At 39.5% G+C, this 13,524-nt stretch overlaps 1 protein-coding gene across 1 annotated transcript; it reads right to left on the bottom strand.

The window, feature by feature from the left end:
* Nucleotides 1–496: 496 nt before the first annotated feature.
* On the bottom strand, nt 497–2,934 carry gngt2a (guanine nucleotide binding protein (G protein), gamma transducing activity polypeptide 2a). The gene is made up of 3 exons (XM_014204564.3): nt 2,840–2,934; nt 1,226–1,315; nt 497–1,080 (listed from the first exon to the last, which is right to left on the bottom strand). Exons 2-3 carry the CDS (start codon nt 1,307–1,309, stop codon nt 952–954), a joined length of 213 nt encoding a protein of 70 aa, XP_014060039.1. The 5' UTR covers nt 1,310–1,315; nt 2,840–2,934; the 3' UTR covers nt 497–951.
* Between the last annotated feature and the right edge of the window lie 10,590 nt (nt 2,935–13,524).

The following is a 13,524-nucleotide window of genomic DNA, read 5'->3' as shown; positions in this document are numbered from 1 at the left end:
AGAGAGACCACTTATTTGGATAGTCCCAAGTAGATGGTTTGTAGTTAACTTTCAACAACATTTCAACTAACTATCTACTAACCGTAACCCTTATCCTAAACCTAAAGGTAACTGTTACCCTAACCTCAACCCTTACCCTTATTCTAACCCTAACCTCAGCAAGCTGTTGGATATCAAGAGATAGTTTGTTGATAGTTTGCCCATCTGTATGGGACTATCCAAATAAAGTCTGACTGAAAAAGAAAGGTGAGTTTGAATTCTTACAATTCAACGTTCTAGTTCAGTGGGACTGTATCCGTTCACAGTGACATATATCATACATCAACCCACCTTCTGATTAATTGATTTCTAAAACATACATTACAACTTGATTGAATCAAAGGATACGTGCAGCATGAGACGATCCATGTTCATATGAGGTGCAAAACAAGAGAGAAGTCACAGAGAGAAGTCACAGAGAGAAGTCACAGAGAGAACCAAGAGACGTCAAAGAAACTGCTGTACTGGATACACTTTATTTACAAGCAAAACAAAACCAGGTCAGTAGTGGGTGCACTTGGAACATTCCGGAGCCTGTTTGGAAGCTCTAGAACCGCCAGAGATAACTGACAGGTGAGGAGGGTAGGGTCATAGATCGTCAAAGAGAAAGGAAGGACACCATCGTAACCAAGTGATCCCTCCAATCCCCTGAACCGTCCCCGGATAAATCTCCTCCTCCTCAGCTCCAAGTGACCTGAGGTGACCTTTGTGTAGCCCAGTCAGTGTGCAATGTTGTGTTGTCCAAAACTGGCTAACCTAGTGGAAGTCTCTCTTGTTATAGTCACATGGGAACACATGGCTAACTTAATGCAGCTATGTACCACTCTTTACAGTGCTGAAAAGCCTGAAACTGACAAATAAATCTGATGTTTTTCCCTGTGTCCCACCTGGGGCTGTTTGTCCCCAGGCGAGCTAGGTGATTATGCAGCCTCCCTTCTCAGGCTTGTAGGGGTTCTTATCATCTGGTACTCCTGTTATCAGGAGGTCGGTACCAGACGCAGCCTCACACCACTCCATGATGTCCTTGGATGTCTTGGACACCTAAGAGAAACAGAGAGGGGTCAATAGAAGTTTGGATTCTATCAATGCAGCATTCTAATTCAGTTCAATGGGACTGTATCAGTTTGCAGGGAGGCCTTTGTAATACTACAGAGCTTCTCTATATGGACCCTTTGATGGTACTTACAGGCTCCCTGGGTGTTGAGACCTCTTTCTTCAGCTGTTCCAACTCCATCTTAAGGATGTCAATGTCTGACATATCCCGAGCCATCTTTCCCTGAGAAGGAAGGAGGGGGGAGGACCCATGAGAGAGGGCACACAAAATAAACAACAAACGTTCACCATGCTATAACAAGTACCTCTTATCTTGTTGCTTGTCAATATTGATCACAATTCATCTAAATCCACGTGAGGGTCTTTGGGATTTGTGAATGAATTCACTAATTGAACACGTTGGCATACTTGTTTGAAATTCTTATATCGGTCTTCAACAAAGCAGTTTAATGGATAAGCCCATGAACCCAGGTCTTAATCTTTACCTTTCAAATCCATGTAATTCCTCTTTCTTAGGAATCTCATGCTGGGATGACCGGTCCAAGGCACCCTGGCCTGTTTTCTATTGCATGTGTGGTAAAATAAAGCTATGATGTCACAACAAGCTAAAGAAGGTTGCAGAACAGGATTATCCAATAAGAACACACCCTATACATTGTCTAACTTTGTATGGCTAGTTGCCAGGAATTCTACTCTAATAATATCTTGTTTTTAAGTAGAGTTGATCCCTTTGGGCGTACACTGACACAGTAAAAGATATCTTAGGTCAGGGATGGGCAATTTTGATGGGGTAGGGGCCACAAAAAATGTGAACTGATGGTTCGCAGTGGCTCGCTGGTCTCGACAGCAGAGAGACATTTTTTAAGTTGTAGAGTTAATTTCCTGCAATTCTAAACATTTTGAGAATACACCGACACTTCCAAAATATATACAGTATATATTATATTTTTGGGGGAGGGAAATTCATCCGCTGGCCTACAAAAGGGGAGCCTTAGATATCTGACTGTATGAACAAACCAATTAACTTTTGACATATCTGTTTACATATCAGTTGTAGTCTTTGTTGACTCTTCCCTATCCTAAAATAATCTATCATAGAACTGAACTTTTGAAATACATGAAGGCTATGTGGTTGGTGTTTTTTGTTGGGTCCTACTTCAATCCTACCCTCTACCAACACACTGTGCCAACATAATCAGGCAACCAACCAAACCCAAAACGAGCAATTACATGTCACATGATCAATTAGAGCAGGTAAGGGAGCCACTGTGACAGTGGGTGGTGCAGACAACAGCTTTAATACATTGTGACTTCTAGCCACGCTGAGCAAACACAAACTGCATTCATCCATTCATTTCTGTCCCAAACAAGGCCATTGATATGGAATATAAAAGAAGAGTACAGACAGAAATTCAGTCAAAAAAACTCAGATATAACTCAATCTAAAAAAAGAGACCTCCGAGTTATGTCTAACAACAGTGAAAACAACTCGAAGCGGGTCAATTATACAAATAATTGATCGTATTAGTAATGTGTTACTACATAAAATCTAGTAGTATGGCTTGTTGACTCCGGTCAATTAAAAAAATCCATCCCTCAATAAAAAATCGAAAAATGTTCTAAATGCACACTATTTAATTCAATGAATTGCTCAGATGAGCTAGAATCTCCCTGAACACTGGTCCAGGCTAATGGCCAAGACTGTAGTTAGTCGCTACATACACCCTCTCCTCGGGCCGACACTCACCTATTGGTTGTGGGGACAGTCGATGCAGGGAAACTGTAGTCTCTCGCCCTCTATGGGACCGCTGCGATTGGCTTGTCTCCCTCCTGAGTCCAACTGGCTTACCCTGTCCCTCACCTCTCCTCTTTAGGGCGTTCTCCAGATGGCACGATGACAGATTGGGAGGAGACTATTGCACAACTCTCCCCCCCGTTCCTAATCAGATTAGTCTATAATAATTAGCTGCGCCAAATGTCAACCTCAAATCACATATGACCTTTGAGTGTCACAGGAGGACAGAGAGAGAGTATCAGCTTCAGACAAATGCCCACAATGCCAATCCTGACCTTTATCATGGGGTTTCAAAGTTTAAACTGGCCCCAGATCTGTGTTTGTTATGAGAAACATCCACTCTCACCTGGGTCACTCTCAGAGGTCAAAAACGGGAGAAAAAAAGTTTGAAATGGAACACGAATATGAGCATTCTGATTGACCAGGAAATCATTTTAAAACAGCCTGGCCCACTTTACAGACCTTCATTCACACACTGTCTCAGCGCCAAACTCAGGCCCCCAATTCAGTCAACTGATTTGGAAAGGAAAACTGCACTGCACTGTGTTCACTCAGAATGTTAACTCTGTATTGTAAGGACAGGTGAGGATTGTGATGGATTTAATTGGGGGGGGGTAGTTAAGATAAATTTAGAGAAGGGATGGTAATAACAACATGTAGAGTATAAGACCTATACAGTATGACATAGGCATGCTGTTTAAAAATTCTTCGGGATCGGTGTCCCTTCCATGGGACGGTTGAGCTAACGTAGGCTAATGCGATTAGCATGAGGTTGTAAGTAACAAGGACATTTCCCAGAACATAGACATATCTGATATTGGCAGAAAGCTTAGATTCTTGTTAATCTAACTGTACTGTCCAATATACAGTAGCTATTACAGTGAAAGAATACCATTCTATTGTACGAGGAGAGTGCACAATTTTGAACATGAAAAGTTATTAATAAACAAATTAGGCACATTTGGGCAGTCTTGATACAAAATGTTGAACAGAAATGCAATGGTTCTTTGGATCAGTCTAAAACTGTGCGCATGCACTGCTGCCATCTAGTGGCCAAAATCTAAATTGCACCTGGGCTAGAATAATCCATTATGGCGGCAGGTGGTCTAGTGGTTAGAGCGTTGGACTAGTAACTGAAAGGTTGCAAGATCGAATCCCCGAGCTGACGGGGTAAAATAATCTGTCATTCTGCCCCTGAACAAGGCAGTTAACCCACTGTTCCTAGGCTGTCATTGAAAATAAGAATTTGTTCTTAACTGACTTGCCTAGTTTTTTAAAGGTAAAATAACATTTGAAAAAATTACACATTATGGCCTTTCTCTTGCATTTCAAAGATGACGGTGCAAAAAAAATACAAAAGAACGGTTGTTTTTTTCTTTGTATTATCTTTGACCAGATCAGATAATCTTTGACCAGATATATTCTGTTATATTCTCCAGATGGTGGTGCGGTTTGCAGAATGTGGTCTGCAAAATACCTGCCCTCAATGACACCTACAGCACCCGATGTCACAGGAAGACCAAAAAGATCATCAAGGACAACAACCACCCGAGCCACTACCTGTTCACACTGTTATCATCCAGAAGGCGAGGTCAGTACAGGTGCATCAAAGCTGGGACCGGGAGATTGAGAAACAGCTTCTATCTCAATGCCATCAGACTGCTAAATAGCAATCACTAACTCAGAGAGGCTGCTACCCACATTGAAACCCAATCACTGGACACTTTAACGAATGGATCACTAGTCACTTTAAACAATGCCACTCTAAATAATGACACTTTAATAATGTCTTCATATCTTACATTACTCATATCACATGTATATTCTGTATTGAGAACCAATCACTGGACACTTTAATAAATGGATCACTAGTCACTTTAAACAACTGCACTTTAAATAATGCCACTATTTGTTAGATATTACTGCACTGTTGGAACTAGAAGCACAAGCATTTCGCTACACTCGCATTAACATCTGCTAACCATGTGTATGTGACCATTAAAATTTGATTTGATTTGATTCCTTTCACATTTCCACAAACTTCAAAGTGTTTCCTTTCAAATGGTACCAAGAATGTGCATATCCTTGCTACGGGACCTGAGCTACAGGCAGTTAGATTTGGGTATGTCATTTTAGGTGATTTTTTTTTTTAAAGGGGCGGATCCTTAAGAGGATTGTCAGGCATGTTATGAGTTGGTTTCTTGGCAAGACCCATTCAAACCTTTCAGGATCCTTCTGGACTTCACTTGCACGAACAATTCCAATCCCTCATCCGTGTTTTGCCACTTAACAGTGACCTTCCTGGTTGTCTGCTTCTGTCCCATCTGAACCTGAGACCTGGCACATTTGGTATCTGGCCCCATGTCACCTCTTATTAAAGGAGCAATCTTGGACAGATACAGATGTAGGGTCTTAATTTGATCAGTCTTTTGTTGTTGAGAATTTTCCTGCACAGCCGGAAACGCAAACTTATAGTGTATTCAATGTTTAAAAAGGCTTCTAAAGTTTGTAATTTTCACTTTAAAATGTCAGACTTGATTTGCCCTAATGAAAAGTGTATCAACCCCTCTTATGTTCCTGCTGTAGCAAACTGGCTCAAATTAAGATCCTCCATCTGTAGGGCTGGAGAAATGAAACGCTGTCAAACGTATAGACGGTCAGTTCTTGCATCCATAGCATATCTATGAGATCAAAATTATAGTTTTAACCATGTTTTGAAGCGTTACACTGATGGTTTACAATTACATTATTTACAGATAATTTAGTTCAACAATCTAATATTGTTGAGGCATTTATTATTGATATTCTTCAAAAATCAATGGCTATATATCATCAATCCAAAATTATGTATCAATCCCAGATTGTCCCTTTAAAGGCCACATCCTGAATGATCAACCCCTTTAGCCCAAAGACAAATTGCTTCCTGAGTCAAATCCTCCCAATCCCATTTCAGAGTCTTGTCTGTCTTAATCCATTAGATTAATGACTGAACCCTGCAACTTATTTTTGTATGTGTGGGAGGGAGGGGGTAATCTAAAATAGATATTGTGTGACCACTGTGTTACAATGCACATTGCAGCTGACACACAAAAAGACACTGGACACACACATACACACACAATTTAATTTTTATGAAGTTTCAGCACTTTTTGGGAGTATTTTTTGGGGGAGTAAAAATATTTTTTCTAAACCTAACCCTTACCGTACTATTCCCAAACTGAGGTGCAATGCCGTCGGTGGTACGCCAAATAAAAATGTGATTCACATTTTCAAACAGTTTCACTGCCAAAGTGAAATAACAACACAATGTCAAATACAGGTAGCCTATTCAAATAATTAACACCCAATCACATTAACCATTACTCTCTGACGGGAACTCTCTGACGGGAATGTAGCCATACGTAGCTGCTGCTCATTCAGTTTGCTCGAAAATGGATAAATGGTTAAAAAAAGTAAGACCCTCGTCCATAGAGACACATACCAGCTCTACTGGTAGTACTATAATAATAAGGGGCTAGAAGCGTCTTATATGGTGAGCTACCGAGTGGCTCAGACAGGCAAGCCCCATACTATTGTGGAGGACTTAATTCTTCCTGCTGCCGCGGATATGGCTAGGACAATGCTGTGGGAAAAGACCAAAAAAACAATACAGACAATGTCTTCATCAAACAACACTGTTTCAAAGCGCATCAGTGACATGGTAGGAGATGTTTTGAAACAATTACTGCTTCGCAAGCAGTTGCTCCAGATGCCACTTGGGTACACTGCAGCATCCACCGAGAGGCTTTTGCTGCCAAGGGAATACCTGACAGCTTGAAATACGTTTTGGACACTACAGTGAAAATGGTTAACTTTGCATTATGCAATGATATGGTCAGTGACCATGTAATGCTTTTACAACATACAGAATTGCGCTGGTCATCAAGGGGCAAAGTATTGACACGTTTTCTTTTTTATTGAGAGACGAGCTTAAAGTTTTCTTTACTGACCATAATTTTCACTTGTCTGACCGCTTGCATGATGACGAGTTTCACGACTGGCCTGTCTGGGTGTTGTTTCTTCTCGCCTGAATGATCTGAATCTAGGATTACAGGGACTCTCTGCAACTATATTCAATGTGCGGGACAAAATTGAGGCTATGATTAAGAAGTTGGAGCTCTTCTCTGTCTGCATTAACAAGGACAACACACGTCTTTCCATCATTGTGTGCAAATTAACTCAAGCTTATGGACAATGTCAAATGTGATATAGCGAAGAACCTGAGTGAGCTGGGTGCGCAATTACGCAGGTAATTTCCCAAAACGGACGACATAAAATAGTGGATTTGTTATCCCTTTCATGCCCTGCCTCCAGTCCACTTACCAATATCTGAAAAAGAGAGCCTCATCGAAATTGCAACAAGCGGATCTGTGAAAATGTAATTTAATTAGAAGCCACTGCCAGATTTCCGGATAGGGCTGCGCTCAGAGTAATCACGCTGTTAAGACACTGATGCCCTTTGCATCCATGTACCTATGTGAGAGTGGATTCTCGGCCCTCACTAGCATGAATACAGGCACAGACTGTGTGTGGAAAAGGATTTAAGACTGAGACTCTCTCCATTACAACCCAACATTGCAGAGTTATGTGCATCCCTTCAAGCACACCCTTCTTATTAACCTGTTTTGAGTTATTTACAATTTTTGATGAACAAATACGGTTTTACATGTAAAATGGCTAAATAAAGAGCAAAATTATTGATAATTATAATATTATTATTTGTGCCCTGGTCCTCTAACCGAGCCGAGTTGTGGCAAAAACTCACAATCATTCTTATGTTTAATAAATGTATCGTATAGTGTGTGTCTGGCAGGCTTACAATGATGGCAAAAAACAACATTTGAGAGTGCGCTGACCCTGGTGCTAGAGGGAGTACGCAGCTGGAGGTTGAATGTTTGAAGGGATACGGGACTATAAAATGTTTGGGAACCACTACCTTCACCTAACCCTTACCCTAACCTTAACCTGTGTGGGTCTTGCTTGCATGGGGAGGTGTCAGGATAAAAGCTGTGGGTTTACAAGCAGAGGAAAATACTAATATTTCTAAGAAAAAATACATTTAAAAACAGTCTTTACACCTAAAAGAACAATTATACATATAAACATTTATTTTGTTTTAAGTTGTAGTTTTATATAATAATAATATGTAGGATTTATACAAAGGTTTCTTGTCACGTCCTGGCCAGTATAAGGGTTAATTGTCATTGTAGTTTGGTCAGGACGTGGCAGAGGGTATTTGGTTTATGTAGTTCGGGGTGGTGTTTTGGTAGTAGGGCGTTTGATTTAGTATTTCCGGGTTTTTGGTTTATGGTCTATGTTTATGTATTTCTGTGTGTTTCTATGTTTGGTTAATTGGGGTTGGGACTCTCAATTGAAGGCAGGTGCGGTCTATTTGCCTTTGATTGAGAGTCCCATATATTAGGGTGTATTTGTTTGTCATTTGTGGGAGATTGTTTCTTGTTTAGCGTGTGTGAGCCTAACAGGACTGTCTAGTAGATCGTGAGTACGTTGTTTATTATTTTGTGTTCACTTTTGAGTTAATAAACTTCAAGATGAGCATTCACAATCCTGCTGCATATTGGTCCTCCTTTTCCGACGATGATTTCGCTATATCGTCTGACGACGACGATAGCCGTGACATTTCTTAAAAAATATTAGGGTTATAGTTTAATATTGCATGGTAAACTTAATATGTATGCATTTCTGTACTAATGTGTGTGTGTAGCTAGTGACCTGACACCTCATCATGCAACCAAGACCCCCCAACACACACACACACACACACACACACGTTAGTACAGAAATGCATACATATTAAAATTATTTTATTAAATTAAGTTTACCATGCAATATTAAACTATAACCCTAATATTTTTTTTAAGAAACCTTTGTATAAATCATACATATTATTATTATATGTGTAGCTAGTGACCTGACACCTCATCATGCAACCAAGACCCCCCAACACACACACACCACACACACACACACACACACACACACACACACACACACACGGAACCAAGCCTTCTCGGAAAGGGGTTTGGTTGGCCTTCTCTCAGACTTGAGTGTAAGGCTCTGATTGTCCACAAGAGGTCAAGATGTCCTTCTTCGTAGTTGTCTGTGGCTTCAATGACTTGTCATGCAGTCTGGAGCAGAACTAAAAGGTGGTGTTCCCTTCCACTCGTTCTGGAAGAGTGGTCCTCTGAAGACAGGCTAATCAGCCGTGTCGATGACCCCCAGTGGGGTGATGAGAGCAGCGTGGTAGGCGATGGTCTGAAGAGAGTAATAGGATGGTCCTACTTGAATTCACTTTCCTAGATACCGTACTTAGGACAGCTAATCAGCTGTACCAGTGATTGTCTGAGGTGAGCTTCTCGCCTCTTCCTCCTCGTGTTGGTCTTCAGGATTCGAACCATTACATTTTACATTTCATTTTAGTCATTTAGCAGACGCTCTTATCCAGAGCGACTTACAGTAGTGATTACATACATTTCATTTTCATTTCATGCATTTTTTTGTTTGTTGTGATGGACATTTTTTGTGATGGACATGAGCTGCAGCTCTTTGTCTCTCTGGTCTAAAGGAAGGTGAGTTTCTTCACCTTGTGTTGAGGTTCAAAGTTTCAACCATTTCTAACATATAGCTAATGCCTCATGTTTTCTGGTCTGAAGGTTGATTTCTCTTCCAAGCCTTTAGGCACACATAGTCAAAAGGGGCCATCTGTCATGCTGACAAGCTCCCTGGCCTCACTCGGGGTGTGGCTACTTAATGTGCAAAGGATATGATTAGAAGTTCTCTCTTATGACTCCTAAAAGCAAATTCCTATCTTAACAAAAATACTGTAATCATGTATCATATCATATACACAAAGTAATGGAAACTTGACAGATAAAGTTACAGTATTTTGTCCATACAGTGTTTGATGTCATCACAAAATGAATAACAATATGAGCTTAGTTTTCCATAGTTCCTCACTGACCATTCCCCACGTTATGTTAGAAATATTGTTCCATTATTCACTTTTAGGATGACAGAGTTTTGGGTGGAAAATGGACACCAGTTCTATCCTCCCCTCTGCGGGTGGGAGAAGGTCTGGTTCATCTGACCCATTGTGATCCTCACAGAACAGTCATGACGTGTTAGATAGTGTCCATCTGTGTTAACTTTATGTAATTGATTCTCTCTCTCTCACACACACACAATGGGGTAAATGAAAAAGGTTATATATGTATTAGGTTGTATAAGGTATTAGGTTGTATAAGGTTGTATATGTAAAAGGTTGTATAAGATCATAGCTTACATGTAGAAAACAACTCAACGCGTAACTAAATCCAAATATGTATTTGTATTATAACCTCTGAAAAACATGTCTACAACTCACAAGTACTATTAAAAATGTGTAACAAATTGAAAGACATAATAATATATATGTACCACGTCTCAATATTCACAAGAGACATATTCTAAACTTTTAAACAAAATTGTAAACTCTTTACACAGACTTATGCTACTTTCACATAACAAAATGCAATGTCAGTGTCAGTGTATTCATCCTTAGATGATGTGGGGAATGTGTTATAGTGTGCACATGTCCCCCCCCCCCCCCCCCAATAGATATTCCTTAACATCTTAGATACAGTACATTAGTAGTACGTAACAGTGTAATGGTGCAGTACTACAGTACGGACCTGTCTTGACAGTCTCGTTTGAAACTTTAAAGCTTCTTGTTTATTGTCAGAACGAGCCTTCTCGATATGCGTAGTACTGTATATAAAACATCAGTGACTCCTTGATTCACCAAAGGTTCTTGTTATCTACAGTTTAACATGAACAATATTTCCCTCCCCTCTAAAAACATACTTTTGGATTATAAACGTATAAATAAAAAAAAGATTACTAAAATAGCCAATGTATCTTGTCATGTCATATACATCATAACCCAAGGGAGGTCGAAATTGTTGTTTAAATGTGGAATATACATTTTTAAGTACCTACGCATTGCGTTATATGTCAGAATGTCTAATAAACAACTATATTGTACACATTAACAATATTTTTTGGTCAGAAAAATATAAATATAATAATAATAAAGTTTTACCTGCACCTTTATGCAGACTATACAGTTGTGTACTCTATTGCCCGCCCCGCTGATCATGATCTATCTGAACTACATTATGCTTTCATTATTTTACAGAAAACCTTTATTGACCTTAAATTATTATTGAATATGTGCAAAACTAAGTATATGTTGTTTTCTAGAGTGTACGCACAATTTTTCTAATGATTGAAGTGTATGTACCTTGTATGGTGTATCAGTATAGACGTTAAGTTGTCTTTAAAAAAAACATATTGATAAGTTAGTTAATTAAGATGCTGAATATAGAAAGGGGCTTCTTCTATAGAAATAGGTCAGGCAGTAGTCTTCTGTAACAAGCAATATCTGTTACATACATACATCCATGACTGAATGGTTTCATGAACTCCTTTAAAGGTTTTGTAAGTAAGTTGTAACAGGCCTCATTCAGCAGTCTGGATTAACCTAGAGACACCAAAACATCAACGTTTAGAGAAGCTTGGAGATTGTTCCACAAGTAAGCTGCAGAGAGCTGATTGACCTAACTCTGTACAGACCAAAGGAATTTCCAGAGCTAGCAATCCCTGAGACTGTGTATGATAACTCCAACTAGTACGTCTAATGGTTATTGTAGATGCTAGCTACAGAGGGAGATTACAGTATGTCAAAGAGCTTTATAAATGCAGAGAGCAATGAATTGACTTACGTGACCTCAAAGAAGGTCAGCCTACTTTATGATAGAGAATGCAGGGATGTGTACTGAACTTGTACCCATACTAAAGCAAAGTGATCTATGGTCAAATGCATCTAATGGCTTTAATGTAGTGGCAGCTGCATTCATATAAATTATTTTGCCATAATCTAGGACCAGTAAGAACATCAACTAAATGATCTGCTTTGTACTATTAAGCAAGAGGCCTGACCTATTTCTATAGAAGAAGCCCCTTTCTATATTCAGCATCTTAATTAACTAACTTATCAATACGTATCTCACATCAACAACAAAATCTTCTAGAATGTACCTGTTTTCAGTAGAGAACGCATGCTTATTATTACAACTTTTTGTGTTTTGTCTTAATGATTGTTCTTTAGTAAATAGGAAACTCAACAGTGTGTTAAGTCTGAGAAACATTAACTAGATAGTTGTTTTATGTTTTTGAAACCTTGAAATGTACACAATGAGAAGTGATTTTGAAACAACATTTTTGAATGGGTAATTGTTTCAAATATATATCATTGTATGTTTGAATTAGTGCTCATATAAACTGTTTTCATTACTGTCCTGTAAACCAATTCTTGTAAGTTGGAGCTACTGTACATGATTGTCTGGGGCTGCTGTACAGAGAAATCATAGAGCATCTATTTTTTTTTATATCACTCATGGTCAGCTTCTCCAAGCTCATAGTCTTTTTGGGGGTTAATCCATAAGGCCCGGGTGAACAAGCCTTCCTTCATGAACTGGCCTCTGTAAAATAGTATAGAATCAGCTTGATGCCCTCTGTCGAAGACGCTTGGGCCTTCTTTTTTTATATTTTCAGTGGTATTGTGAACAAACACGACCCCATAAAGAAAATAAGAATTAAAAACAGGTTCAGCCCCTGGTTTCGAATGTGATCTTGCTGAGTTACTCCTGTGGCGGATGAATCAGAATTAGTTGGGTAACATAGATAATTAGGATGTTTTATTTGCATATTATGCTTATGTGAGATACTTGTCATTAGAATGTATCCCTTTGGACTCTGGTGTTGGCAGTGGCACTTTTCCACAATGTCTGTGCGCAAGTCACTCCCCTCAGTGAGCTTGTCCAGGAGCGGGATCAAGAGGGGGTTTACTTGAGATGGGAGTATCTAGAGCTGACAATTGATATATGCCATTGGATGAGTTGGTGTTTTTGTACTATGAAGTACCAGGTACGAGATTAGAACCTCGTCATAGGGACCAAACTGAACGATAATTTATAGCGAATGTTATCTGGCTAAGGGATACTCCTTTCTCAAATATGAAGTCCCTTTGTGAACTGTTCTTAAGATCTGTGGTTCGTCATGTACGTTGAGAGGGGCGTATCTTGGCTATAAAAGATCTTTGTACTTTTGTGTTGTCACTTTCAATGGTTCATTGGAGATAGCCATCATTGAAAGTCAAGTGCTTTTGCAAAGCGCTTATTATTAAAGATGAAATTTAAGTAAAACTCTGACTGGTGGTGAAGTTTGTAACTCTCCTCATTTGGTAATGCAGAAATTAGCCACCACACTCAACCTCAATAATTGCATTTGGCGAAAGGCTCGGAACACGCATACTCAGGCTGACTGGCTCTCATTTAGGCAAATTAGAAATATGGCTATCCGGAAGGCCAAAGTTAGTTAGCAGTTCTCTCTTTGTGGGTATAACCCCAATAAATTCTGGAAAATAAACACTCCTCGTCACAGCTGCCCATGTCCTTTAATGTTGATGATGTGGTTGTTACTGACAAGAAGCACATGGCTGAGCTCTTTAATCACCACTTCATTAAGTCAGGATTCCT

Source organism: Salmo salar, chromosome 06, assembly GCF_965601325.2.
Source record: "Salmo salar chromosome 06, fSalSal1, whole genome shotgun sequence".
Classification (NCBI taxonomy): Eukaryota; Metazoa; Chordata; class Actinopteri; order Salmoniformes; family Salmonidae; genus Salmo; species Salmo salar.
Note: the sequence above shows the minus strand (reverse complement) of the source record. Positions and strands in the feature narration are given on the sequence as shown.

Bases quoted from the DNA above. Each gene is read 5' to 3' on its own strand.
- gngt2a (XM_014204564.3), bottom strand. From the start codon at position 1,309: ATGGCTCGGGATATGTCAGACATTGACATCCTTAAGATGGAGTTGGAA. The intron at 1,081-1,225 runs GTAAGTACCATC...TGTTTCTCTTAG, and splicing joins TCTCAACACCCAGGGAGCCT to GTGTCCAAGACATCCAAGGA.